Here is a 25,710-nt window from a genome sequence, read left to right as displayed (position 1 = left end):
ATCTAGGCGTAGGCCCCACACAGCAGGAATGAAGCCGTCTACCTAAAGAGGAAAGGGGCGTCGGGTCGTTAACCTGGAAAACCCGCCAAAACATGCTGACAATAACGACCGCCTCCGTATCTCCTCCTCTTCCACCACCAACATCAACTCCTCAAACGCCTAACCTCCACGTTTCCTGCCAGCCAATCAACCGCCGCAACTTGCTTCTGACTTCCCTCACCCTCTCCTTAGCTCCTTCGGTCTCAGTTCCAGTTGCCAGTGCCCGTGGCCTTCTTCAGATGCCCCCACCTCGCCTCAGCAACAGGTAACAACCCCCTTCACCAACAGGATTGATGAAATTGAAGAGAGAATGTAAATCAGTAAGTGAATAAATGAATTGGGTTAGCCTCAATTAAGCTGCATGTAATTGGTACTAGTACATTTCATGGAAGGATTTTGTTCCTTTGGGTGTCAAAATGCTGATAGTATATAGTATTTGACAATATATGTTGATGATATATATTATGTAAAACCTTTTTGCTTGTGCCATTCTTCTACGGCACAAGTGAAGACCAAGGCATGTTAAAACTTGAATGTAAAATTTGGGTCCTTTTCTATTAACTTAATTAGTAAGTTTTTAGTAAGATAATTGGTAATTCAACAATAAATTTAACATATTTTCACTATCTTAATCACGTTCTATGTTCAAATTTAGCTGAGTTAAGGTTTAGCTCTATGTGGGTAGATATATGATGTGAATAAAAGAATGTGGGACGGACTTCTTCTTAGCAAACAAATAGTGTGAAACGTGGTTCTTGTGGCTACTTTCTCCTTGGAATTTGTGTTTAATTGTTTGGCTATGTGTGAAGGTACTTTCTGGTAAGGGCTGGCGAGTCTGAGTTTGAGAGCTTCGGAATAATCAACACCAATCCAGTTGCAAAAACATCTGTTGATAGTGGATTATCAGAGAAGGGGAAGAAGCAGACAGTGAGGGCTGCTTTGGAGTTGAGGGCAATGGGGGCCTGTGAAAATAACTGCTGGATTTGGCCTTCAATTACTCAGAGAGCTTACCAGGCTGCTGAGATCATTGCTGCTGTTAATGGAGTCAATCGTAGGTAAATTAACAGTACATATTTTAATGGATTCTTCAATAATTAACTGAGAACAAATGCAACTTGTCTTGACAAAGGCAAATTTTATAGTTGACCCTGTCGTTTTATAAGCCATCAAAACACCAAACCACGCAAATTTCTTGTATTTTTAGAGTGTGTTGATTTTATTCTTTCTTTATTCTATTGATTGTATATGATCTTGGACGACTTTTCGAGATTATTCCACTATTTTCACAGCAGATTTGAAGTTTAATTTATGTTGATGTGTTGTTCCAAACAATTTTGATTCTGTTGCAGTTATATAGTTCCAGAGTACAGCTTCCTTGATGCCCGTGGGCTGGGAGCATATGAAGGCAAGAAACTGGAAGCTGTTTCAGAAGTAAGATCTCTTTCTTTACATCGTAGCCATTTGGTATGTAAATATGTTTTGTAAAGAATATGTTGAGTTTTAGGTTGACTAGAATTCTGTATCTTATTTGATTAGAATTTTGGTTTATGTACAACATTAAGTAGTTGTATAGTTTTAAACTTCTTATTCCACATAGAGTTCTAATCACATTCTATTTTGGACTTTTATACTATAAAAGTGGATAGTTTTAGAATTGTAAGTAGTGCTTTGATAGCTTTAGAGAAGTTACACTTTGTAATTCTGTCTTTTGCTCTAGGTGGAGCTAGAGTGGTTTGGGTGAGTGTTTTTGGGGTGAGTGTTCTTCTTGGGAGGTTATTGAGAAAGAGTGTGCAAGGATCTTGGGTTAGTTTGGTGAGCCATAGAAGTCAATTTATTGTACTTTAATTTCTCAATAATATAAAAATAGTTTCACTTCGTGGACATAGAAGTCAATTTATTGTACTTTAATTTCTCAATAATATAAGAATAGTTTCACTTCGTGGACATAGACAAGAGGCAGAGTAAATTCTTATGTTTTTTTGTTTGCTTAATTTCTTTTGGTTTTATCTTTGTTGTTTCTTGGGCAATTTTCATAACAGAATAATTTCTGTTCAATCTGTGTATATATTTTCTTTGTAAGAAATCACAATAATATAAGAATAGTTTCACTTCGTGGACATAGACAAGAGGCAGAGTAAATTCTTGTGTTTTTCTATTTGCTTGATTTATCTGGGTTTTATCTTTGTTGTTTCTTGGACAATTTCCATAACAGAATAATTTATGTTCAATCTGTGTATATATTTTCCTTGTAAGAAATCATGCACTAAACTAAGGATTCTACTGTTTTTGATCCTTTAGTGCCTGAGCTATTGTGAGTTGACTGTGGTTTATTGGTTGTTTGAAAATGGTTCAGGTGTATGAATCGGATAGCATTTCTTCTACGATCAAGCCACCTCCTATAGATGATGGAACCCCGAATGAGAGTGTGGCCGATGTGTTTGTTCGTGTGACACAACTCATGTCTATCCTTGAGACCCAGTACTCTGAAGACACTGTAATTATAGTCTCTCCAGATTCTGACAATTTGACGATATTGCAAGCTGGTTTAGTTGGACTTGACCTTCGAAGGTAATCTAGTTGTCTTCAAGAGGTCCGTTAAATTAGGGGTATCTTGAACCTTTTCATTTATCACCAATTGGTTTTAGATTCAATGTTCGTCCAAAATTCAACCTGTTTAACTACATCAAACCAGTAAAAAGTGACTATATCTGATGTCTGATCCTGTTCAACAAAGAAAAATTAGAAAAACCACTAAGCACCAAAATTCTTATTTGTTTTTCCTTCTAATTTTCAGGCACAGAGATCTTTCCTTTGCCCCTGGAGAAGTAAGATATGTTGACCCAAGTAGCATTCCTACCTACAAGCAACCTGCATCCGCTGTGTATAAATGTTTAAACCCCCCCAACTGTAACTGATATAGCATTATTTCATTACAAAGTCTAAGGTACACAAAAGAAAAGTATCTGCTGCTGATTACTTGCCCTTTCTGCATTCATTACAGTTTATCTTCTTCATCATCATAATCCACCGGCCTGTTTTTGTCAGGATCTGCTTTTTTTTGTAGATTTCGTTATCAATATCTTTCAGGGCATCATAAACAAATGCACTTGTTATTGCCCTCCACCTTCCGGAATCTTTGTTTTCAAAGAAAGAACCTGGTCTAACAAAACCAGATAACTGCAGTTCAGGCAGCTGCAATTAGCCTCCTTCCAGGCAACAGATCGTGTTCATTCTTGCTCAGCTGATGGTTCTTGTTTTGCCACTGTTTAGTTTTTCTGTGGTTTCATGCAGGAGTACTGATTCAAATTGATTTCTGGGGAACCTTTCCCTGACTAGATAATCCACCTTATTCCCCCATTGTTGGTTCAATCATCAACATTTGTGTGCCTGTGGAACCTTTGCAAAATCACAAAAGATGTGATTGGTTCTTACCTTTTTATGTCAACCTGGCTTCTTGGATATGGCCCGTAATCATATCCCTTATCAAGAAAAGTTTGGGTGTCTTGTCTCCCAATGCATAGATCAATGGTGGGTTTGGTACAGTGGATAAAAAGATTCACCATCTCCACTTCTCAAAAGGTTTCGGAACTTAAAAAGACATTTCTTTTTAATTGAGTAATGCTTTTTTTGTCGGATTACCTACAAGATCATTATCATCAGAAAGATTAAGTTCTGTAGTACATGCGATCTGCTGCATCATCTTGCAACGGTATATAATAAATTTATGAATATTGATTTTTTATAAGCAATCAAGATTATCGGATATTATATACATTTACCTTTTTTAAAGTAAAGAATCTCACATCAATAAGATATGAGTAAGTCATGGTACGTGAACATGGATTTTCTACCATTTTCCACCATCAAACATGTATTCGTGATTTATAAAAGTTGTGGTCTGTGACAAGTGGTATGTGGATCTTTAATATAAATATCGAGATAGACCCAAATTAACGTAAGAGTCTCTTTGCTCTACAAGTAAAGAGTTAGTATAACAATTTTATAATTAGATAAGGTAAAATGTCATGAATCTCATTTTAATAATAGATCGGGGTATGTTTTTTATATATAAATATGAATTTTTACTATTTATCAAATATGTTTTTTAAATTGAGAATGTGAGTTCGTGATTTATAAATTTATCCAAACTTAATTATTTTATGATTTAATCTAAACTTTCTTTCAATTCTAAACATAATAATAATCACAATATTTAATTTTATGATACAATATTAAGTTTTCTTTAAATATATTCATATTCAGATAAAATTTAAATGGATAAAATCAAATATATACTATTAATTAATATAATAAAATGGATTGAATCAAGTTCGAGTCTAATTTTTTTTAGTCAAAAATAATTTTTAAATAGTTTTAACAAGTTGAAACACAATTTAATTAAAAAAATTGTATGATATAATTAAAGTATTGGAAAAGAAAAGAAAGAGAAGTTGAGTGGAAAGGAGACCCTATCCGATCAACACAAAAAATTCCTACCTAATTTAAGCGAACCAGAACCAACCACGTCACTGAAACGTCACACGTGTCATCCACTCTCCACCGTCCAAAAATAATTATTACTATAGTTAAATAATTAATTAATTAATTAAATTAAAAGGAAATTAATTTAATTTTTTACCCACCTCTGATTAATTACGGTCTCCGTTCCGTTTACTTCCCAGTCCTCTGAAGGCTACCCCGTTCACCAAAATAGTTTTAGGTTCTCTTTAATCTGAGAGTAGTGTTGCTACATTTAATTAAGTAACAACTAAAGCAAGGTAATTATCGTACGGGAATATTATTCTTGTTCGATTTCCATCCATTTCTGTTTCTTTTTTTTGTGTCTTCTAAATGAAGATTCGATCTTTGGAGTTTTACTGCTGTTGCGGTTGTTAACTCTCTCTAAATTCCGCCTACCTCCCCCTTCTTCTCCTTCTATGGCTATTAGAGGCGTCGATTTCAAGTGGTTTGTTCTTCATTTCTTTAAGTTGTATTTCATTATGTATGAAGTAAGAAATATGGGGTTTTTTGTTAATGGTTTTCTTGGCTTTCTTTTGTTGCAGGTATGATGGGTTCTTCTTATCTATGCTGGCGACAAGTGTGTATCCTTTTTCTTTTGTTTTCAATTTGGGATTTCGTTTTTCTTTTAATTTTTCATGATTTGGAATTTGGGTTTTTTATTTTCTTGCTAGTTTTGAACATTTATGTAAAAAAAGATTACCATTTGTTAGTTTGATCTTCGTCTTAGTACTGTTTGGTTGCTAGGAAAATGGAGGAAAGAGAAAGAAACTGAATCTTGGGGTTTTTTCTTTCCTTTTCTTTTGAGATTATGAACTTTCAAACTGAGGACTGAGGTTATTTGAAAAATGTTTGTTCTTTGACAATTGTTATCTACTAGAATCATTGTTGCAATCAACTGGAAGCGTTATCATCTTTGTACATACCCGTTGCATAAATGGATTGTGGTGAGTTTTTTTAAGGTTTTGAGAAGCTTCTGTGGATTGAAAAGTTGATTCCTTTTAGATTTTCTTGATATAGGGAAACTTTGTTCTAAACTGGTAACTTAATGACTATTCATTCAGGTTGATTACACAACCGTGTTCGTTTTTCGTCTGTTGATGTTTGTAGATAATGGACTTGCTGCTGGAATGGGTTTGTAAGAACTTTTATCTTTGACTATTTGAGAAGTTTAAGTGACATAATTTGATCTTGGGCCTAAGAATTAATCTTCTTGAAGCGGAAATTATTGCTTTTTAATTGTATGGTTGTGCTGTCATGCCACTCAACTTAGATACTAGAATGTCAATTAGCCAGGAAAACATACATTTAAAAGTCTATTTCTTCCCTTCGTACTGTTTGATTGTCAGTTGCGATTACTTGCAATTCTTTCTTCTATAATAGTTGCTTGAGCTTTTTCCTACTTAGAAGCTTTGTGTTTCAAAAGTATTCTTTTAGTAGCTGATTTCAACTTGACTGGCAATTCTCTTTTCTTGGACTTCATTTCTTCTAGGGATTTTGGATGGCAGCAGAGGTATGCTCGTTTTTGTGGAAGAGTAGTGGTTCTTTCAATTCTATCTCTGCTACTTTATCCATTTCTTTGGGCTTGGACTATAATTGGCACTCTATGGTTCACCAGTGCAAGGAACTGTGTAAGTGTTTTATGCTTGTCAGGATCTTTGTCTTGTGCAAGCTATCTTACTGCTAGAGGTAATGTTCTTAATACATGCAGTTGCCAGAAGAAGGTCAGAAATATGGTTTCCTGATTTGGCTGCTTTTCAGTTACTGTGGACTGCTTTGCATTGCTTGCATGTCTATGGGAAAGGTTAGTCATGCTAGCTATACTACTAGGGGACTGTCATTCAATTCCTCAATGACCTTGATGTCTGTCACGGACTCACAACAAAGGGCTTTCTTTATTTCTGTTTCTTTACTGTATGTTATGTGTCCTTGATGCATACCTAGAGCATCAACAATGTCGCTATTTGCTGTTGACTGCTATGTTCTTATCACTTTTCATGAAATTCGTCTTCTGCAGTGGATGGCACGGAGACAAGCGCATCTATTGCGTGCTCAGCAGGGGATTCCTATTTCGGAATATGGGGTGAGTTCTGGAATCTCTTGCTAAATATATCTTGAGTTGTGTATCCATCAAACTTTGTCTTGGTTATTTCTTTGAAATTCTGCTATTTATGACATATTACTTATTTGAAAGTCTCATGGAACTATAACATGTGCAAAGTGTGTTGTTTATATTGAAATGATAAAATATACTTCTCTATGTGATAAATCTATCAAGGAAAGGTTAATGAGCTTAGAGAAACAAAAGAGAGATTAACTTGTTTAGATTTGAGTATATAGAACAGTTTTTGTGTGTGTGCGTGTGTTGGTGGTGGTGGTGGTGGGGTTGTTATGACGTAAATAATTGCAGAGGTTTTGTGCTAAAGATTAATTTTCATTTTGCTTTCTTTCCAATCTTCGTGGAGATTGTTTTAGGAAGCTTGACTGGAATTTTTGTTTTGTTGTTCCAAAGAATAATATTATATCTATCTTTGAGTATCTAATGTCTAATATGTGAACACACAAGAATATTGACTATTGTAGAAGGTAATGCAACTTAATGCTGAGTCACTTCACTTTCCTCAGTGCCTGACATCCTTTATAGCTTCTTTGATATTGTAGTGATGTAAGACATCTTTTGTGCTGACCACCTTCCCATTGAATGTGAGGACCTAGAAGGGTTTCACTCATAGCATATCTCTTAAAGCTTAAGAGATGCAGGTTTTGTCTTTTGTTTGTATTGTTCCTTTGTGTTTGTCTTCTTCTCCCCTTTGTTTTGTTTAGTTTCTAATTGTAATTCAATTTCATGACTATGTAAAACATGAGCAAGCTATTTTCTGTTAGTAGTGTTCAGGGAACTATTATTTCCATATTAGCTACCACCTCAGTAGGATGGCTTCTGAGCTTAACACTTAATTAATTCCAGGTTTTGGTGGACATGGTTCGAGTACCAGATTGGGCATTTGAAGCTGCAGGTCAAGAGATGAGAGGCATGGGCCAAGATACAGCATCATATCATCCTGGACTTTATTTGACTCCAGCTCAGGTTGGTGCTTAGTTGTGATGAACCACATTGATGGTTTCCGTTATTTTACAATTTTGTTGTTTGAATTATATTATAATTACCTAGGAAAGGTAAGGCTGGTCCCTCTCATAGGTTTTCACATTATTGACTATCCAAACTTACAATGTAGAAGCAGTTTAAGTGAACTTCAGGGCTTAGTCTATATTTAAGGAAATGGGCAACAACACTGATAATTAGTCAAATGTAGGAAGCTACAACTCCCTTCCAAACACCCCCACCCCTCTAAAAGAACACGCACATTTTAAATGTCGAAGCAAAAAGTTTCCAGCCACTAATCTTTGAATAAGTTTTATGATTGTCTTGCTGCTTGTGTGTCATTTTGCTATATTCCAGTACTCATTATAAATTTTCTGTGGTTAGACACTATCCTTTTCATCCAGCCTGTCTTGATGCGACTTTCACTGTATATTATGCTTTACACCTCTAATTCCTTACTTTTTTTTCTCGTTTCTGTGTGGTCTTTGCTTAGAGAGAAGCAGTGGAGGCACTCATTCAAGAACTTCCAAAATTCAGGTTGAAGGCTGTTCCAACTGATTGCAGTGAATGTCCAATCTGCTTAGAAGAGTTCCATGTTGGGAATGAGGTAAAACCTTATTGGTCACTCTTGTTCTTCATTCAAGGCCTTCCATTTATATTATATTAATTTCATACTTTAGATTTCTGCTTTTGGTAAAGGAAAGCTTTCTCTGTTTATCTAAGTCTCTGTTTGGTTGATGCTTTTGCTCTTTACTTTTTTCTGTTTTTGCTCTTTAGCAAAAAATGAACAGAAAGGAAAAAGCAAAAAAATAAAAATAAATAGAAAACAAAAGGCAAATAGCAAAATCATCAGCAAACAGAGCCTAAATGGATATTATCCATCAATTAGAAGTGAGTTGGATTTGTACTTTGTACATTTTGGCTCTGTACAGGCAATTTATATTGATGTTAAATCCATTATGTTCATTGGATCAGAAGTCTGTACTCAATACCCCCCCAGCTTGCAAATCCTGGCTCGGCTTATAAGATTTTTAAAAGCAATGCGATTGACACAGATCATATAGAAAACAAAAAACTAATACATATAATACTATGATGGGAAGCTTTCCATGATATCACATCTGAACTTGTGCTTGCAAATATTTCTTTTAATAGTCTGAAAACTTATTAAAGTGTACATTTTTGTTGTGGCATATGAGCAATTGACACAGGTCATATAGAAAACAAAAAACTAATGCATCTAATACTATGATAAGAAGCTTTCGATGATTTACATCTGAAGGTGCTTGCAAATATTTCTTTTGGTGGTCTGAAAACATATTAAATTGTACATTTTGTTGTTGTCCAAAAAAAAAAAGTACATTTTATTGTGGCATAGGAGCCTGAGTTTCTAACATGGAGCGGCGCAGGTTCGTGGCTTGCCTTGTGCACACAATTTTCATGTAGAATGCATTGATGAGTGGCTTAGACTGAACGTGAAGTGCCCTCGATGCCGGTGCTCTGTGTTCCCAAATCTTGACCTCAGTGCCTTATCCAACCTCCGAAGTGCTGACTCTGAACGTTCATCTGGTAGTGTAGTAACGACAACCCAATATGTGAGAACTCAGCCTCCCAGCCAGAGTTATTTACTGAGATTGCAAGGTTTGCTCCGGCCAGTCCGAACAGAAAATGCTGGGGCTCCCAATGATGCAGATGTTGCTTTAGAAACTGGTGAGACTGGAGGTTTGAATGTGGCAGCTCAGGATTCTACAGGCACAGAAACTGTACCAGGAGGGCTTGGTGGTCACTCCACACCACCACAACACTGAACTTTTTTCTTGGATTCTCCCTGACGATTTTTACTAAATTTTTCTAACCTCTAGCCGGAAGAGGCTAGGTGATGATGTTTGTCCATGGCCATTGCTAAACACTTGCACTGGTTGCTTACTGTAACGAACGATTTCATACGTTGACCTATGAGTATATCAAATTCTCTGATGCAAAAGATGTTGATAATGATGATATTGGAACCAAACGCCATGTCCCATCTTATAATGAAAGAAAGATGTCCATGCTTACAGGGAAGGCCTGCCCCCCTTTAGCAAGGATGTTTGTTGATTTTCTCCTCCTCCAGGGGTATATCTAACAAAACCAAATCTATTACACTTGTCCAATTAAAGAGTGAAGATTGTTGACATGTCAATCTACGTTGTTGGAAAGTGGCACTTGGTGCTTTATTGGTTGTAGAATGAGTTCAACAGGGATGATGGGGATGGAAGCCTAGCCCCACCATGGAATTAGCTTGAGGTAGCTAAAGCCTAAACTGGATGTTGGTAAAACTGCCTTGAAAGAGACCATTTTTGGCTTTCCTAATCTAACCTCATTTTGCATTAGTGAAGTGTATTGTTTAAGCCTCAGGTAAGATCGTAAATATGTGGACCTCAAAATGCTTTTAAAAAACCAATGAGACAAGGCCACCCTAGCAAAACCCAAAAAGAAAAGGATAAAATCCTAGTACATGTAAAGACATGAAATTCCCATGGATCCTTACATATCCAATGGGTCCGGATATATCCGACTGAGACCTCCCCTCCCTTCAAAGTTCTGTTATCTGCCGATTCTATCCATCCATTCATAACAACACAGTAGAAACTTGAAAACCACCAAACCAAAAATAAAAAAACAAATTCATAGAGAGGGAGAGACATCCTTTACATTTGAGAAGAGAAAGATGCTAGTGACCAACCATGTATGTGGTGTTGGGCAATCAATCTCTATGCCTCAGCTGAAACCCTTTTGTTTTATAGATTTCTCGGCCAAGAAGTCTTCCAATTCCAGCTTTGTTTTGGGTTTGAATTGGAGTTTTGCTTCTGCTCAAAACAGGCCTTTTTTCAGGCACCACACCAAGGCCTCTTCTTTGCGGTGCTGTTGCAACAATCCCAGAAACAGTAATGACAGCAGTTCTTCTTCTGAATGGGATTGGAATCGATGGAGCCGCCATTTCTCTGAGATTGAACAGGCTGAGAGTTATGCTTCTGTTCTCAAGGTAATTCCTTTTGAATTCTTTCCCTTTTCTTCTACATGTTTTCTAATTGGGTTTTTAATTAGTTGAAAATCCGTACTTGTTAGTCAATTAAAGTTTCCATTTTTAACCACCCATTTCATGTTTCTCTCTCTAGTCTCGTTTGGTTGTTTCTTGTTTAATTTGTGCGCCTTATGTATGTATTGCGCTATTAAGTACTTCTAAACATCACTGAATGAGAAATTGATAGCTTGCATATATATATATAATATATATATATATATATATATATATATATATATATATCTACATATCCATCTCTATTGAATCCCTTTTTTTTTTTCTTACCTGATTGAATGCTCTACCTTGTAGTTCCAACTTGAAGATGCAATTGAGAAGGAAGACTTTCAAGAAGCTGCAAAGTTAAAGCTGGCTATTGCAGAGGTTGCTTCAAAGGACAGTGTAGCTGAAATCATGTCTCAATTGAAGGTTAGAGCTTGTAAGAGCCTCTAGGATAAACCACATGGAGTGCATGCGCTGTGCTTTGACCTTTAATCTAATCTGTTGTTTATTTGCAGAGCGCAATAGATGAAGAGCGGTACCATGATGCTTCATGGTTGTCTAGACATACAGGAAGTGGACTGGTAATTTCCTTGGTTGCTACTAACTCTTATCTTGGACAGTGTTCCTACTGGTGAATAGTATCCATTGAAAATGGCCAAGTAACACTTTACTGGCATAGCTGGCCTGGTGTTCAAGTATTACTATTGTTTTTTTAAAAGGATCTTCCTTTCTGGTCACTAGTGCACTGCTTTAAACGTTAAATTAACATTAGACTGGTGAACCCCAAGGTTGGACTTGTGTAGATTTTTGAAAAGGTATTTTATGAATGAACACATAATGGTAACTTGCAAGATCATATAACTGTTGGAATAGTGTTCTCTTTCGATATTTAAATCAAGCAATGACTGAAATGAAAATCTTAAAATACATTGCCAAGTTTTTCATATGTAAAAGTGGATGCTGGTAATATCATAAATGAATAGCAGGGAATAATGAGCATATTTAAATCCAGGACTCTTGCATAATTACAAAAAGTTTCAATGCTCCCGCTTTTCAGTAATGATTAACTAAAAGAATAAGACACTTCAAAAAGATAGAAAATTTGAAGGTAAGGTCATATAAATCTCTATTGACTAGTTGTATGGTTTGTTACTAAGTATCTTTTAGCTTCTCAATAGATTCCATAAGGATGATATTTTTTTGTTATGGATTCAATGAATTGCATGGTCTGTAGATTGCTAAAATGTTGTGTAACTTGGCACAATCACATAGGATTGGTAGCAGCCCAGGAAAGCAGACCTTTAGAGGATCTCTCTTTCTCTTTCCTTTCCTATTTTGTGTTAATTAAATTTATTTTGTTACCATTGGGCAGGTGGGCTGGTGGGTAGGTTACTCAAAGGACTCTGATGATCCATTTGGTAGACTAGTACGCATAACACCCGGAGTAGGTAGATTTGTTGCTAGGAGTTACAGTCCAAGGTGAGAAAAATCTTTCTGGCTATGATTTATGCTTGATGTATGTAAAGTAATTGATTATTATTAACTACTGTTTGTGTGCAGGCAGTTGGTCAGTGCATCACCTGGAACTCCACTATTTGAGATTTTTGTGGTTAAAGAAGATGAAGAAACATATCTTATGCAGGTGAAGTAGTACCGTACGTTAAAGATTTTTTGTAATGGCTCATATGGTATATTTACTTTGAATATGGTTCTGTGCTGGTTGATAAGAGTTGGAATCATTTGGTAAAACAGTGACTCCAGGACCTTTAGAGTTGTAGTCCATGAAATACGTTTGGGCAACTGATTTAGACAAATGAATGAATGTCTGCTGCAGAGGCTGATATGTCCTTTAAACTTGTTTTATTCCATGTAGGCAGGAGCGTATTCAACAATTTCAGTTCCTTAGTCATGATTGTATATTCTGTTCATAAGCACCTATCTAATGCTGTATGCAAACTGAATTGGGGCTTCCTTGGGTATTCTGCGCGCATGCCTGTTTTTCCACAAACACCACATCTGAATTGCTTTTAGTGCAGTGTTGCATGTTACTGTCTCTGCTTCCAATCATGGAACAGCTTCTGGTGCTTGTTCTGTATATCAGGGTCTGGCTGCAGTTGGACATTCTTATCCTGGTTTGACATCCTGTTGAGTCTAGAAATTCTGGATTAAATTTTTTGGTTAATCAGAGTATCTCTCTGGATACATGGCCTATTCTTAGACATGTAATGTTATTCCTGTGTAAAATTATCACATAATATTCTCATTTTAAACATCTTTAAGCTTGTTTCTGCATGCATAATATATGTTCGTCTCCCAGCATCTCTTAAAGGAGTGTGATGTATATCTGTACCAAGAGCTCTAAAGCCTTCTAATACAATTTATGGAAGATGCTTCTGACATGGCATCTGTTGGCAGGTAGTTTATTTGCAGCGTGCAAAAGGAAGTTCAATGAATAGTACAAGCTCACCTTCCAAGCCCACAAAAAACCCATCCACTCCTGAAGTTGAGAATGCATCTGTTGTAGATGTTCAGGGGAATGAAGCCAAGGCAGAAAGAAGTGATGAGAAGGGAATAAATATTGAGGGAGCAACTGAGGAAGGGCTAAAAAGTGTGATAAATTTTCTTAAAAATAAAATTCCAGGACTGAAAGTCAAAGTCATGAATGTCGATGTTTCTGAGGAAGTAATGGATAATGATTCTGTGAAGCAGTTGATGCAAGAAGATGATGAGAAAACAGGATCAACTGAGAATTCTGAAGATGAAACTGATGATTTGGAAGAGATTCAACCTGATGGAGTTGCTCTGGGAGAGGGTAACAATCCTGCAGAAGATGGCAAGGATTTGGATATGAAGCTTTTTATTGGTGGGCTTGTACATAATAATGAGGACACTCCAACTAAGGATGAGTATGTTCGTCTTCCAGCTGATATTAAGGACTTGGAGAGAGATTCTTTTCTGCTACATGTTCCCAAGAGGAGTTCAGATAATGACAATGGAGAAAGTAAAGCATCCAAGGTGAAAATAGCAGCTATAGCAGCTCAAGGTGTTTCTGAGCTTATGCCTCCAGATGTTGCCAAGGCATTATGGAGTTCAGATAAAGTTTCTTCAAAGGTGAGATTTAGCGTTAAACCAATGAGTTTCGATAATTAAGATTGGGATGTTAATCTTATACCAACATTATTCTCATTGGTGTTATGTTAAGGTTCTTTTAGTGAGATAAGCATAACATATGTGAAGCACTACCATATGTTTGATTCCCAAAACTTGTTCATCATATAAAAACCAGAAAACAACTTCCTTCTGTAGGCCTTAAAACTTATTTAAGTTATATAGTATTGACTGTAACTAAAGCTTTGACCGGCTGCTTTATCACCACTGTGTTCCAAATCAGAAATTTATGCTGATTTTGGATTCTCATATATTTTTCTTAAATAATGGATGTTGTGGAAGCTCCAAATTTGATTATAGGTTGACTTTTAATAACTGAGTTTGATGATTAGATGACTGACTGCTAACTTTATTTTAGGTTTCTAGAGATGTGCGCGAGATTGTCAAACTTGCTGTTAGTCAGGCACGGAGACGGAGCAGGCTATCTGAGTATACAAATTTTAATCGAATTAGCAGTGATAATGGCAATTTAGACCCATTTGAGGGTGGGTATTCTCATAGTGTCTCTTTCTTTTTTTCCTCCACATTGCAAGCATATTGATTGATACCAGCTGATTGAAGTGTAGGCCTCTATGTTGGTGCATTTGGTCCTTATGGAACTGAGATAGTTCAACTGAGTCGTAAATATGGCCGCTGGAATGATGCAGATGATGAGACTTCAGATGTTGAGTTCTTTGAATATGTCGAAGCTGTGAAGCTTACTGGAGATCTCAATGTTCCTGCTGGCCAGGTTTTCATTTTATTCTTTGTTAAATAAATCTTTTGATAGTTGTCCTGGTTATTTTTAGCATGTGAGCATGTATTAATTTTATAGATTCAGTTAACAGAACATACTTGTGGTAACTAATACACCTTTTACATCTTTAGGTTACTTTTCGTGCCAAAATTGGTAGGGAGAGTCGCCTCCCCAACCGTGGGATGTATCCAGATGAGTTAGGAGTGGTAATTACTCACTTTCCCTCTCTCTCATTCACATGGTTTATATGTTTCAACCAATATCTAAAGCATGTTACTTGGACAACTCTTTGCCTATGATTTTGGCAGTATGAAAACAAGCAAATCCTAGTAACTGAGAAGTCTCAATTCATTTTGATATGAATGCAGAAAACCTGGAAGATTAATATTGCACTCAAGGGGACTTTACATTTGTATGATATGAAAGAAATTGTTATCCTATATCCACTACAAGGAACATCTTACTTAGAAATTATTTTATTAAACTTGTCTATCTGTTGGACTTTAAGTAACCCAATTTGTACACTCATACAGACAAAGGCCTGTGCTCAGTTATTGAATTCTTCAAATTTTTTTCCTTTGGTTGCATTGTGAGAAGCAATGCCTATCTAATTTATTGTGTTCCAGCACGAATAATATATGTGAAATATTGCCTTTGGTGTAGATTTTGCCTAAAATATCTTCACACATCTCATTCAAATAAATTGCTTAACAAGGGACATCAGTTGGACCCTCTTACTGGTTACATTAATTTGGACTTTTGAGACTTCCAATTGATCACAAAAACTCTATAATCCAGGTTGCATGTTACAAAGGTCAGGGAAGAATAGCAGAATTTGGTTTCCGCAATCCACGATGGGTTGATGGTGAGCTCCTCCAACTCAATGGCAAGGTAATGAAATTATTCAGGGCTTTGTACTAATATGATGGAACTTGCAACTCAAATTATATTTGTTAATTTTCAAACTATATTTTGTAGAAATTAATAATAATAATAATAATAATAATAATCCCCGTACATGGCCATATGTAGGGCATTGGACCTTATGTCAAAGGTGGTGATCTCGGTTTCCTTTACATTGTCCCTGAGCAAAGTTTCCTTGTGCTATTCAACCGTTTAAGATTACCAGATTGAGCCTCATCTTTTATTGATTAATTTGATCACCTTTGACACAACAAGAGATCAAGAATGTGATGCAGAGTTATTTTATGTACCATATTGAGAGGACAATGCCACTTATATAATGTAAGCCTTGTATTTTTTTCTTCTTTTTTCCTTTTTTTCTTTTTGGAGGGGAAAGGGGTGGAAATTTTCTTTTTGCACCTTCTGCGCTTCTGGTCCCACTTTCCATCCCCCACCCCTTTTGTTGGTGTATATCAATTTTGCTGATTGATCAATTAGAGTGACAACTAATGAGGAACTGTTTTGATTATCTTCCTCCGTAAGGTCATACAATTCTTTAAGAATGTTGCTTAGCGTAGTCCCCTATGCACCCTGCCTTCGAGCACGAATATGCACTGAACAATGGCATGATTATCCCATCAGGATGACAATGATGATTATGACCTTTATGCACATTTTGATAGTTTGCTTCTCTTTAATGATTTGTATCTTTATTGTCCTTATCAAATGACATTGGTTGAACTGGTAGCCAGATTGCATGGCACTGAGAATTGCATCAATGATGATAACAAATCATTGATGATACATGATGGATATGGGTGTCAACGTGTCACTCCTCATCCCATAGTGGACACAAAAATACTCTCTTGTGGTTCCATAAAGTTAAAGAAAAAGCAGAAACTGATGGGTTCTCTTTTAGTTGTGTAAGCAGTGAAAAGCAGACATTGATGGAGATTTCTTTTTGTTGTTTAAGCAGTGAAAAGCATTGGATTATAGGAAAAAGGGGAAGATGCTTTACTTGTTTCTTTTGCATTTTTCTTTTATTTTTTTTGGTATATTCTTTTTGAAACCTGGGGGCTACTTGTGCAAGACGTGTCTGAGCAATCAGCAGTCCATTATTCCTAAGGTTATGCAGTTAATTGGGCAAAATGAGGTGATGGAAAATACAATGGTACTACTATTTTCTGCTCTTACTTACCTTTTGCATTTGCATGTATTGTTTTTTCCATCGTCGAACTTAATATTAGGTTATATTTTTTATTGTGACATGACGTGAATCACGTCATACGATATATCACATGAATATAAAATGTCAATTGATATTAAATTTAATATCAATAATTTTTTTGCTAAAACGATATACTAAGCACATGTGTGGGTGAGACTCAGTGGTGGAGGAATCTGTTTGGAAGAAGATATGAATGAATGAGAAAAAAAGGTAGGATGAATGGAGGGTTGCCTTTATATGACAAAGCATAGCCCACTCCTAAAGAAACCAGAAAGAATTTTACTTTTGGCTAGCTTTATAAAGAAAATCAATCTAGCTAAGCAATTGAATTCCATTTGTGTTTTCTTCACCTTTCTCCCACCTTCCTCTCTTTCTTGGAACCATTTGCCTCATCAATTATATATCTATAAATATGTTTAAAACATTAAATTCCTTTAACCTTAATGCATGACAAATTCTCATTTATTCCAGCTTGCCAATCTTATTTAGTACTAGTACTTGTATTTATTGAGCTCATAAGTTTAGTCTTAAACCATGTGATCACTAAAATTTGCCCTTATCTCCTTAAGTTTTTAAATAATTATTATTATTTTTGGGTTTTTAATCATTTTTAAAAATTTATTAATAACAAATATTTTGGAAATAAATTTCACTTATAATATTAAAATTTTTTTCGGTTTTACTTTAATTTCTTATCTTTGAATTATTCCATTTGAATCTCTATTTTTTTAAAATAATTTTATTTGAATCTTTTCCTTGAATTGTTTCATAAAACTGATATAAAATAATTCACACGTTGTAAAATATGTGGCATGTAAATTGTAAAAGGATAAAAATATAATTATTTTAAAAGATTAAGGTTCTGATTAGAATAAAATAAAAGATTAGGGGGCATAGTGGATTTAATTTTTTTTTTTGGAGGATAATATATCGGAAATTTTTGCATTTGTGTCACGTAAAATCTTCAGATTCTTCCATGCGGTTTCCATACAGAGAGTCCAAATTTAATGTTCACCGCATAGTCAACAAATAGTCTGTGGCCACGTCATAATGTCAATGAATGAGGAAACGTGGAGGTTTTTGATTGGTACACGTCATGGACTTCCTTCTTGATTGATGCACGTGATTATAACCTGTTTTCTAGACAAATGCCACGCGGCTTCTGTCTCTACGACTGCCAAAGCTCGAAGTGGACCAGTTAATTAAAGTCCCTTCTCCTTCAACTTTCTCTTTTCATCTGACTTTATTTTCTCGCTTCCCAAACACTGAACTTTTTAATTTTAATTTTTTTTCCTTTTTATTCAGTCATTAAATTCCGAGAAAGCAATGAAAACCGAAGCCCCGATGAATAGAAATCAAAATCTCAACGACATCATGAAGCGATCCTCTTCTTCGAACTCCGAGTCACTCAATCACCTCGACTCACCCCACTCACCTCTCCGATTCCACTCCCCTCTCCGATCCGACCAGGGCGACCCCGACCCTCCCGAGCCAGACAACCCCTCTCCTCCCTATGCTTCCCCGGCTGCCTCCCCCGGAAAACCCCCAGTCGACAACTCCAAGGCACTCGTCGTCGTCGTCGATAAGTCCACCCAGTTCAACGCCAGTTTTTCTCCTTTTCCTTCGCCGCCGCCTCCTCCGACTACTCCGCCGCAGCAGTCGTCGCATTATACAGTGAACCGTGCGGTGAAGGAGGAGGCACCGGGGGTGACGACGAGGACGAAGGCGGGTGGTGGAGGAGGAGCGAGGGCTGTAGCACAGGTGCTGAGGAGATCGAAGGTGAGGCAGGCGGTGGAGATGGCTGCGTTCGCGTTTCGATTAAGCGAAGTCGTTCTGTGCTTGATTTCTTTCTCCGTCATGGCTGCTGATAAAACCCAAGGCTGGAGCGGTGACTCTTACGATCGCTATAAAGAATACAGGTTTCCCTTTTTTATCATTTAATTCATCATTTATTGCATAATCCACAAGGCCACCGCGTTGTCGTTTTCATGTGAATTAGATGAATTACCTTAACCCGTTTCTTCATCTTATGTTGGTATTTGGCAGGTATTGTTTATCAGTAAATGTGATTGGATTTGTATATGCGGGGTTCCAAGCTTTTGATTTAGCTTACTATCTCATCACAGAAGCACATGTGTTCCACCATTACCTCCGTCAGCCTTTCAATTTCTCCATGGATCAGGCAAGTTTTTTCAGTTTAACTCTATTTGCAAATTACCCAACTTAGCTTTGATTGTTAGCTGTTACCCCCCCTCTGGCAATTGGAATTGCAGGTATTAAATGTATCAGAGTAAACTCGACTTTCGTCCCTAGTGGTTTCAACTTTCTTTACATGACATCCTCTGATTTCTTTTTTCCGTGAATAACTTAATCACAGTTGTTTTAATTAGTATAATTTACTGTTTGTATTTGAACCACAACTAGTCTTTTCGAGAGATTGGTGATGATTGAGTTTCCCTTCAGGCTTGGCCTGATATGGTTCCATCTTGTCGAAGTATCAGTCTATCAACCATTCCCTTCATCTCCGTTAACTAGATATTCCTCGTTTGTGATAGATTGAGTTTGTACTGCCTGCCTTCCTGTCTGATTTTCAAGTAAAATACCCCGCATGTTAGCTAGTGGTATAAGTTATAGGCGTAGATTTAGTTGTATAAATGTGGGTGGTTTGAGATAACTGGGTTCAAGTGAAAGCATTAAATCAATGTGTGCAAATGCCAAGGAATATGCTGAAAGGAATTGCTTGCTTCGTTGGTTTATCTTGCAGATACTAGCCTATCTTTTGATTTCAGCATCGTCTGCTGCAGCCACCCGGGTTGATGATTGGCAATCTAATTGGGGCAAGGACGAGTTCACTGAGATGGCTAGTGCCTCAGTTGCAATGGCCTTCCTGGCCTTTATTGCCTTTGCATTTAGCTCGCTCATATCTGGTTACGAACTCTGTACCCATGAGTCTCCATGATCTCTCTCAGAGGCAGTTGCTGCTATAGGTGGTATTAAAATCACATAATTGTGGGATTATATCATGTTTTTCTTATTGTACAACTTTAGATGCAAATTCGATTTTTATTATTGTACAGAGAAGAACATATTATAGCATGTTTCTCCATACGATTTTTTAACCCTTCAAAAGATAACAACGTAAACGTTCAGAGTTTATGGAATATACCATTTTATTGTGCTTGACTGTCCTTGTCTACATAGCATTTGGATTCTTCACCCTGCACTTCCAACTCTTTATCAGTGCAATCTGCTTACTGTTCTTGTCAGCAGGATGTTGCATTGACATGGTTTAGGGTTTATGTAAAATAACTGATTAGTTGTTAGAGAAATTGAGACCAAACTTCTCATCGATTCAATTCAGTTCAATTTGATCGATTTATTCGGTTCTATGCAATTTTGCAAAGGCCTATCAGTTTGGTTGGTTATCTTTTCTCTTTTTTTTTTTTTTGTTCTTTTTCACCCTTTCCAGGGGATTCCTGAATCCAAACAAAAGGAAACAATAATCTCAGCTAATTGGAATTGTACTTTGCTAGTGGTTGAATAGCTGACCTCAGTGCTTCCCTAATTCTTTAACATTAATCATGTATAGAAAAGAAAAATATGTTGATGGAAAGAGTGAAATGAGGTACTACATCTTAGGTAAAAAGATAGAATAAAAATGTTCCCCACAGCTATCTTGGTTAGGGTGAGAACCTCGAGTTATCGAACTCGATTATATAGGGTTTGGGGATCCTAAGTTAGGTACAAGTAGAGAGTTTGATATCCGTCTTGGGTTTGGGTACATTTCAAGTATCATTCTCTTGAATCCACTTATGTTCTTATTCAACTAAGAATTGTAAATTAGTAAAATTTATACATGCTTATGAGAGGAACCAAACTTAAGACAATTAACTATGAAAATTATGAATTGAAGAGACTTGAAAAATCGGGTTTAAGTATTTAACGGATAATACTTATCTAATTTGAGTACAATTCAAGTAACAACTTCCAAATATTAATTTGACACCTTAACAAGTAATTCGAGTTCGAATGTTTAAAAAATAAGTAACTTATTCGTTATCATTCTTAATCTTGAATTCCCATGATGTTATGGTCAAAGCTGAACGGGGCCAAGCACCCAAGCAGGTTCTTCAAGTTTGTTCCAAGAAAGATTGGGCCATGAATCTATCAACACAAAGTCAGATTGCTGCAAGAGCTGGATCGGGGTCCTGTCCTTTCTTAGCCTTTCCACACACAGAAAATGTCTGAAAACTCCATAATCGCCAGAGCCAAGCTTTGTGGAACTGGTACCTTGATTTTCAAGCACAATATTATCATCATCTACCCAAATTACACATAGAATAGCAAGGAAAATACTAAGGTTTTACCCTCAATTACTACCATTACCATAATATTACTTTGGTTCTCTATAAACTTATTGAGAATCCCTCCTGTGTATATCTTTTATTCATTTTTATATAATTCATAATTTTAAATATAAGATTTCAGTTCGGTAAAATTCTATTTTATTACAAATATGATATTATAAGCTTGATTTTTATCTTAAATTATTAAGAACTTCTTGTACATGTCGATATCTCATTCAATTTTATACAATTCATAATTCTGAATGCAAGATTTTAATTGTACAATTAAAGCTTTGAGGTAATTGGGTAAATGGGTTTGGTTTGATCCATCCATTTTTCACCAAGACAAAAAAGAAGGTCCACAATTGTTAATTATTGGATTAATCAAGGCTTACACTCGCCAGATGCCTTTAATGCAATAGCGTCCTTCTTTACATTATAATTATTTATTAGTAAACCTAATGGTGTTGTCTCACATTGGAATTTTAATTAAAAACCAAAGGAAATGGTGATTTAAGACCCTTTCATGTCCTAATCCAACAACCGTGATGTTCCTTTCCTGGCCTTGTGTTCCTGTTGTTGGGTGCATGGTGGGGTGCATTTCACAGGCAATGCCACATGCCATCTGCCTTGTGAAACCATTGATTGATGCTTAATGCTTATCCTCACCTAAATGAAAGCCTTGTCTTAGGATGTTCACAAAATTAAAATGTTGTTTAAGCCAATTCCTGTAAATTTAAACTCCCTTAGCTCCCTGTTGGCTCCTACTACTTCTTTTGATGATAAGGAAACTTTGTTAACTCTGAAATCAAGTCCAGTGTCAACAGTCGAGATAATTTTAACTCTAACAACTTGTATTGAAATTGCTATAATTAAAAAACTCATAACTATATTTTGAGTTGAATCGGTTAATCCATCTTACAATGAATACTGATCGATTTGTGCTTATTACTAACGATACATTCTTAACTTTAATTAATCGAATCGTTTTTCAGACGCTGTTATTTTATAGAAAACTTTATTTAATGAAATTGAGTTTTGGCTTTTCTTATTTCCCTTTCCTAGTTCCAACCAAAAGAAAAGGTGAAAGAAAGGAATGACATTAGAAAACCTAATTGGTAAAAAGGTATAGGAACCCTACAAATTATGCATGTCATATATATATATATATATATATAATGGAAATCCAAAGACTGTTTACGTCATCAATTATGTTAAGCAAACAATAAATAAATTGATTGTTGTAAGAAAGAGACACCCTGATATGCCACGTGTACAGGAACCAAGCAAAGTAGATTGCAAGTCATGTTCACTTGGAAAAAGACCCCAAGATTTTTTCTTTCTTTCTTTTTTTCTTTATTATGCAATCACACAAAAGGATTGTAAGAGGGTTCACGTGGCTTCCTCCATCACCCATGTTCATGCAATTCGCAAATCTCAGCTACATGACAAATATTCTCTGTCACACTCTTTCATCCTATAAGTTCCTATCCTCGATCAACCCCCTTAATCATAGATTTATTAGGAGTTTAAGTGATATTGGATTCGAGTTTTATTAATAATCTAAACGAGGGTCGTAATTTATAAATTAAAGTAACTCATTCGTCTCAAACTGTTCATAAATAAAAAAAACCCTCAACTTGTTATCTTTTTTCTTTCTAAAATTTGATAATTCATAAGATATCATGTCAAGTTTTATTAATAATCTATGTTGCTATTATTGAATGAGAGAAATAATTACTAACATCTACGTCGTAATTTAAAAATTTAAATAAATTATTTGTCTCAAAATTTTCATAATAAAAAAAACCTCAATTGGTTTTCTTCCTTTTCGAAATTTGATGTTTCATTATCATGTCAAGCTTTATTGATAATCTATCTTCTAATCATTCAACAAGAAAAATAATTATTAACATCTACATCATAATTTACATATTAAAACAACTTATTTCTCTCGAATTTTGTATAAGAAAGAAACCCTCAATTTATTATTTTTTTCCCTTCCAAAATTTTGGTATTTCTTAAGATATCATCCCAAAGTTGCCAACCTTAAATCTTGAACCTAAGATTCCAAAGATATCATAATCACAAATCCATGGTTGCGTCGACTCTTTGATAATATTTCATTCTTTAATTTTCAATAACAAAATTAAATATAGTAAGGTATTCCAAATCCAAAATATTGAAATAGAAAAGATCCATATAAAGCATATAAATATACTTATTTGTTTCTTTTGATTATACATCAAACCTAACAATTAGGTTTACCATGGTCATGCTATAAAATTAATAATGGGTGTGTCAAACCTTACACCTAAAGGCTGCTGTCAGAATCATTATTTTAAACTAAGCTTTTTAATTACCTACCAACTACCACGATTAAGTACGGATTAGGACATAATTTGTATGATAATTTAACTTAAATTATTGGTCCTTCGTCTAGTTCAAAACGTACCCATTTGCATGTGCATGTTGCTATAAATTATGGAAGATTAGAATCAATAAGATTTGCATAAAAATATTTTGTGATAGAATTAATTGATGATTTATTTATAATAATGACTTCTCACCTACGACACCCAAAGAAGAAAATCAAATTTTTTTAAGTGGACTTGATTTGATTTAACCTACCCCAATCCATCAAATAAAGTAAAGCTATGAGCATCTAGTCACTTTCCCTTAAGCAAATTAAAGATGTTTATAGATTTTGATTAGTGATTTTTTGTATCAATATACCTCAAAAGTAAGATTCCATCTTGGTTTTTTTTTTAATTTTAATTTTATTATATTTAATTTTTTTCCCTATTAGAAGAAGGGTTTAATGTAACATTTAAATTTGAAAAGAATATATTTAAAAAACTAAAATTAAAATTTCAACTTTTTTTTTTAGTTACCTACCATGACTATCATCATATTCATATCTAACTTCTTCTTCTTTTTTATAGGTATATGTACAATCCTTTTGAATTTGAATTGTACCAAGACAAAACATCTTTCATCAATCTCTTTACTTTTTCACTGGATTCGAATTTGAGATTTTATAGTGTTAGAATCGGTATATGCTCTCCATATAATTTCATGTATATAATTACTTTCTTTAAATCAAATTACAACGAAAATAACACATGTACCTTTAACATATTCATTTATTTAAAAAACTATATTTAAATGCTCTTTTTTTTATAAATAAAAAATAAATATTAAGAATAAATATTGCAAAAAGAAAGAAAGAAAAAAGGGAAATAGATGGGATATGGAGGTGGCATGTGTAGAAGAAAAATGCATGTGCCAGTGTGTGGATATGTTTGGCTTTATATAACAAATAAATTAGTGATTATTTCTTTAATTAATTATGGTGAATTAAAATCATTAGATCCCATTCCCAATTTCCCATCCTTCCAAGGGACGTTGACCCCATGTTGAAATTGGCATGCATGTGGTACGACCGTACACTTTGTACTCTTTACACCAATCATCCCTCATTAATCATAATCACTTTTTGTAAATTACTAACAATTCAATCTTGACCTTTTTCTCAAAATATACTTTTCCTTGGATCTTCATTTTTCATGGTTTCTTTATTTTTTTTAATAGTTGAGTTCGGATTTAGGGTTTAGATATTTCAAAATTAACGAATATCTTGTTTATTATCAAATTATTAAACTTCATTGATAATTTGTAAATAATTTTATAATTATTAGAGTATAAAGTACTTGCATGTGGTTATAAATGAAAATCAAATGAAATAATTTATGCATATTTTAACATAAACAAATCCGAAACATATTACTTTGAATAATTGTTTTTTTTTTTCATTTGGAGTGCACCAAACAAATACTATAATTACAAGATTAGGTATTGTAACTTATATGATCTCGATTTTTTTAATTTAAAAAATTAAAAAAATTGATTTTATTTTTTGAATACGGATTTAACGGTAACGATTAAGTTAAGTAATCAAGTGTTAAAAGTTTGAATTTTGAAACCTAAAAAATGAAATGAGTTATTTTTGGAGAACGGATTCAACACTTACTATTAAATCAAGTATTAAGAATGTTAAGGCTCAAGAACTAAGAGGTCTTTAAAGTCTAAAAAGGGAAAGAAAAATGAAGTGGACATGAACACTTAACAGGTTAGATCCAGCAAAGAAGCAGCAGCAATAGGAAGAGTGTCCCAACCTTGCCGGCTGAGGCGGAGGCTGAGCAGCAGGTATGCCAACCCCAACCCAGCTAGCCTCTCCCCAAAGTCCTGGAAGAGCGTGAGCCACGCGTTTTCCAACAGCGGGTGGGCCTTCAAACAAATGATTCCCAAAGACAAAGAAAAGAGAGAGCGAGGGAGGATGACACAAAACTTAAGAAAAAAATAAAATAAATATTAATTAAGTAAAAAGAAAAAAGGATGGACCGTATACGGAAGAGGACCATACCAATACGGCCACTGTCCGACACACCCACGGATTACCACCCTCTGCGAGTGGTCCCACTCGCCATTTGCTCTCTTCCCGATAAAAACAGGAAAACTCAATGAGGGGAGATATTTTCTTTTAATTTTATTTTCTTTTTACTCTTTTTTTTTCCTTTTTTTAATTTTCTGTTGTAACACCATCAC

General features: G+C 35.2%; 4 protein-coding genes and 1 long non-coding RNA gene across 6 annotated transcripts; 4 read left to right on the top strand and 1 right to left on the bottom strand.

The window, feature by feature from the left end:
- Window positions 1-73: 73 nt before the first annotated feature.
- Window positions 74-3,498, top strand: LOC110422652 (Phosphoglycerate mutase family protein). 2 transcript variants are annotated; one of them, XM_021436656.1, is made up of 6 exons: window positions 74-304; window positions 849-1,094; window positions 1,389-1,470; window positions 2,393-2,607; window positions 2,834-2,983; window positions 3,085-3,498. In XM_021436656.1, exons 1-5 carry the CDS (start codon window positions 93-95, stop codon window positions 2,952-2,954), a joined length of 876 nt encoding a protein of 291 aa, XP_021292331.1. In that variant the 5' UTR covers window positions 74-92; the 3' UTR covers window positions 2,955-2,983; window positions 3,085-3,498. The 2 variants fall into 2 exon arrangements, with proteins under 2 accessions (XP_021292331.1, XP_021292330.1); XM_021436655.1 differs by having other exon boundaries at window positions 2,834-3,498.
- Window positions 3,499-4,757: 1,259 nt separating this feature from the next.
- SIS3 (SUGAR-INSENSITIVE 3) lies at window positions 4,758-9,732 on the top strand. Its single transcript, XM_021436424.2, has 10 exons — window positions 4,758-5,005; window positions 5,103-5,141; window positions 5,438-5,504; window positions 5,622-5,695; window positions 6,050-6,188; window positions 6,269-6,361; window positions 6,575-6,640; window positions 7,523-7,642; window positions 8,151-8,264; window positions 9,067-9,732. The coding sequence occupies exons 1-10, from the start codon at window positions 4,977-4,979 to the stop codon at window positions 9,463-9,465; spliced, it is 1,140 nt and encodes a 379-aa protein (XP_021292099.1). The 5' UTR covers window positions 4,758-4,976; the 3' UTR covers window positions 9,466-9,732.
- A 402-nt stretch (window positions 9,733-10,134) lies between these two features.
- On the top strand, window positions 10,135-16,057 carry EX2 (UvrB/UvrC domain protein (DUF3506)). Its single transcript, XM_021436423.2, has 11 exons — window positions 10,135-10,682; window positions 11,031-11,147; window positions 11,237-11,302; window positions 12,094-12,200; window positions 12,282-12,363; window positions 13,137-13,832; window positions 14,248-14,374; window positions 14,456-14,619; window positions 14,757-14,831; window positions 15,424-15,516; window positions 15,658-16,057. Exons 1-11 carry the CDS (start codon window positions 10,368-10,370, stop codon window positions 15,757-15,759), a joined length of 1,944 nt encoding a protein of 647 aa, XP_021292098.1. The 5' UTR covers window positions 10,135-10,367; the 3' UTR covers window positions 15,760-16,057.
- A 1,902-nt stretch (window positions 16,058-17,959) lies between these two features.
- On the top strand, window positions 17,960-19,940 carry LOC110422557 (CASP-like protein 4A3). The gene is made up of 3 exons (XM_021436519.1): window positions 17,960-18,675; window positions 18,803-18,938; window positions 19,521-19,940. Exons 1-3 carry the CDS (start codon window positions 18,083-18,085, stop codon window positions 19,713-19,715), a joined length of 924 nt encoding a protein of 307 aa, XP_021292194.1. The 5' UTR covers window positions 17,960-18,082; the 3' UTR covers window positions 19,716-19,940.
- Window positions 19,941-20,913: 973 nt separating this feature from the next.
- On the bottom strand, window positions 20,914-25,660 carry LOC110422865 (uncharacterized). Its single transcript, XR_002445779.1, has 3 exons — window positions 25,529-25,660; window positions 25,281-25,392; window positions 20,914-21,046 (listed from the first exon to the last, which is right to left on the bottom strand). It is a non-coding gene; the product is annotated as an uncharacterized LOC110422865 (long non-coding RNA).
- Window positions 25,661-25,710: the final 50 nt, after the last annotated feature.

The sequence above is a fragment of the Theobroma umbraticum genome, unplaced genomic scaffold, assembly GCF_002168275.2.
Source record: "Theobroma umbraticum cultivar Fairchild unplaced genomic scaffold, ASM216827v3 scaffold_146.0, whole genome shotgun sequence".
Lineage (NCBI taxonomy): Eukaryota > Viridiplantae > Streptophyta > Magnoliopsida > Malvales > Malvaceae > Theobroma > Theobroma umbraticum.
Note: the sequence above shows the minus strand (reverse complement) of the source record. Positions and strands in the feature narration are given on the sequence as shown.

Coding starts and splice junctions, on each gene's coding strand:
- LOC110422652 (XM_021436656.1), top strand. CDS start 93: ATGCTGACAATAACGACCGCCTCCGTATCTCCTCCTCTTCCACCACCA. Junction 1,095..1,388: donor GTTAATGGAGTCAATCGTAG/GTAAATTAACAG, acceptor ATTCTGTTGCAG/TTATATAGTTCCAGAGTACA. Junction 2,608..2,833: donor GTTGGACTTGACCTTCGAAG/GTAATCTAGTTG, acceptor TCTAATTTTCAG/GCACAGAGATCTTTCCTTTG.
- SIS3 (XM_021436424.2), top strand. CDS start 4,977: ATGGCTATTAGAGGCGTCGATTTCAAGTG. Junction 6,362..6,574: donor CTTGCATGTCTATGGGAAAG/GTTAGTCATGCT, acceptor CGTCTTCTGCAG/TGGATGGCACGGAGACAAGC. Junction 6,641..7,522: donor TTCCTATTTCGGAATATGGG/GTGAGTTCTGGA, acceptor AATTAATTCCAG/GTTTTGGTGGACATGGTTCG.
- EX2 (XM_021436423.2), top strand. CDS start 10,368: ATGCTAGTGACCAACCATGTATGTGGTGTTGGGCAATCAATCTCTATG. Junction 11,303..12,093: donor GACATACAGGAAGTGGACTG/GTAATTTCCTTG, acceptor ACCATTGGGCAG/GTGGGCTGGTGGGTAGGTTA. Junction 12,364..13,136: donor AAGAAACATATCTTATGCAG/GTGAAGTAGTAC, acceptor ATCTGTTGGCAG/GTAGTTTATTTGCAGCGTGC.
- LOC110422557 (XM_021436519.1), top strand. CDS start 18,083: ATGAAAACCGAAGCCCCGATGAATAGAAATCAAAATCTCAACGACATC. Junction 18,676..18,802: donor GATCGCTATAAAGAATACAG/GTTTCCCTTTTT, acceptor GGTATTTGGCAG/GTATTGTTTATCAGTAAATG. Junction 18,939..19,520: donor TCAATTTCTCCATGGATCAG/GCAAGTTTTTTC, acceptor TTTATCTTGCAG/ATACTAGCCTATCTTTTGAT.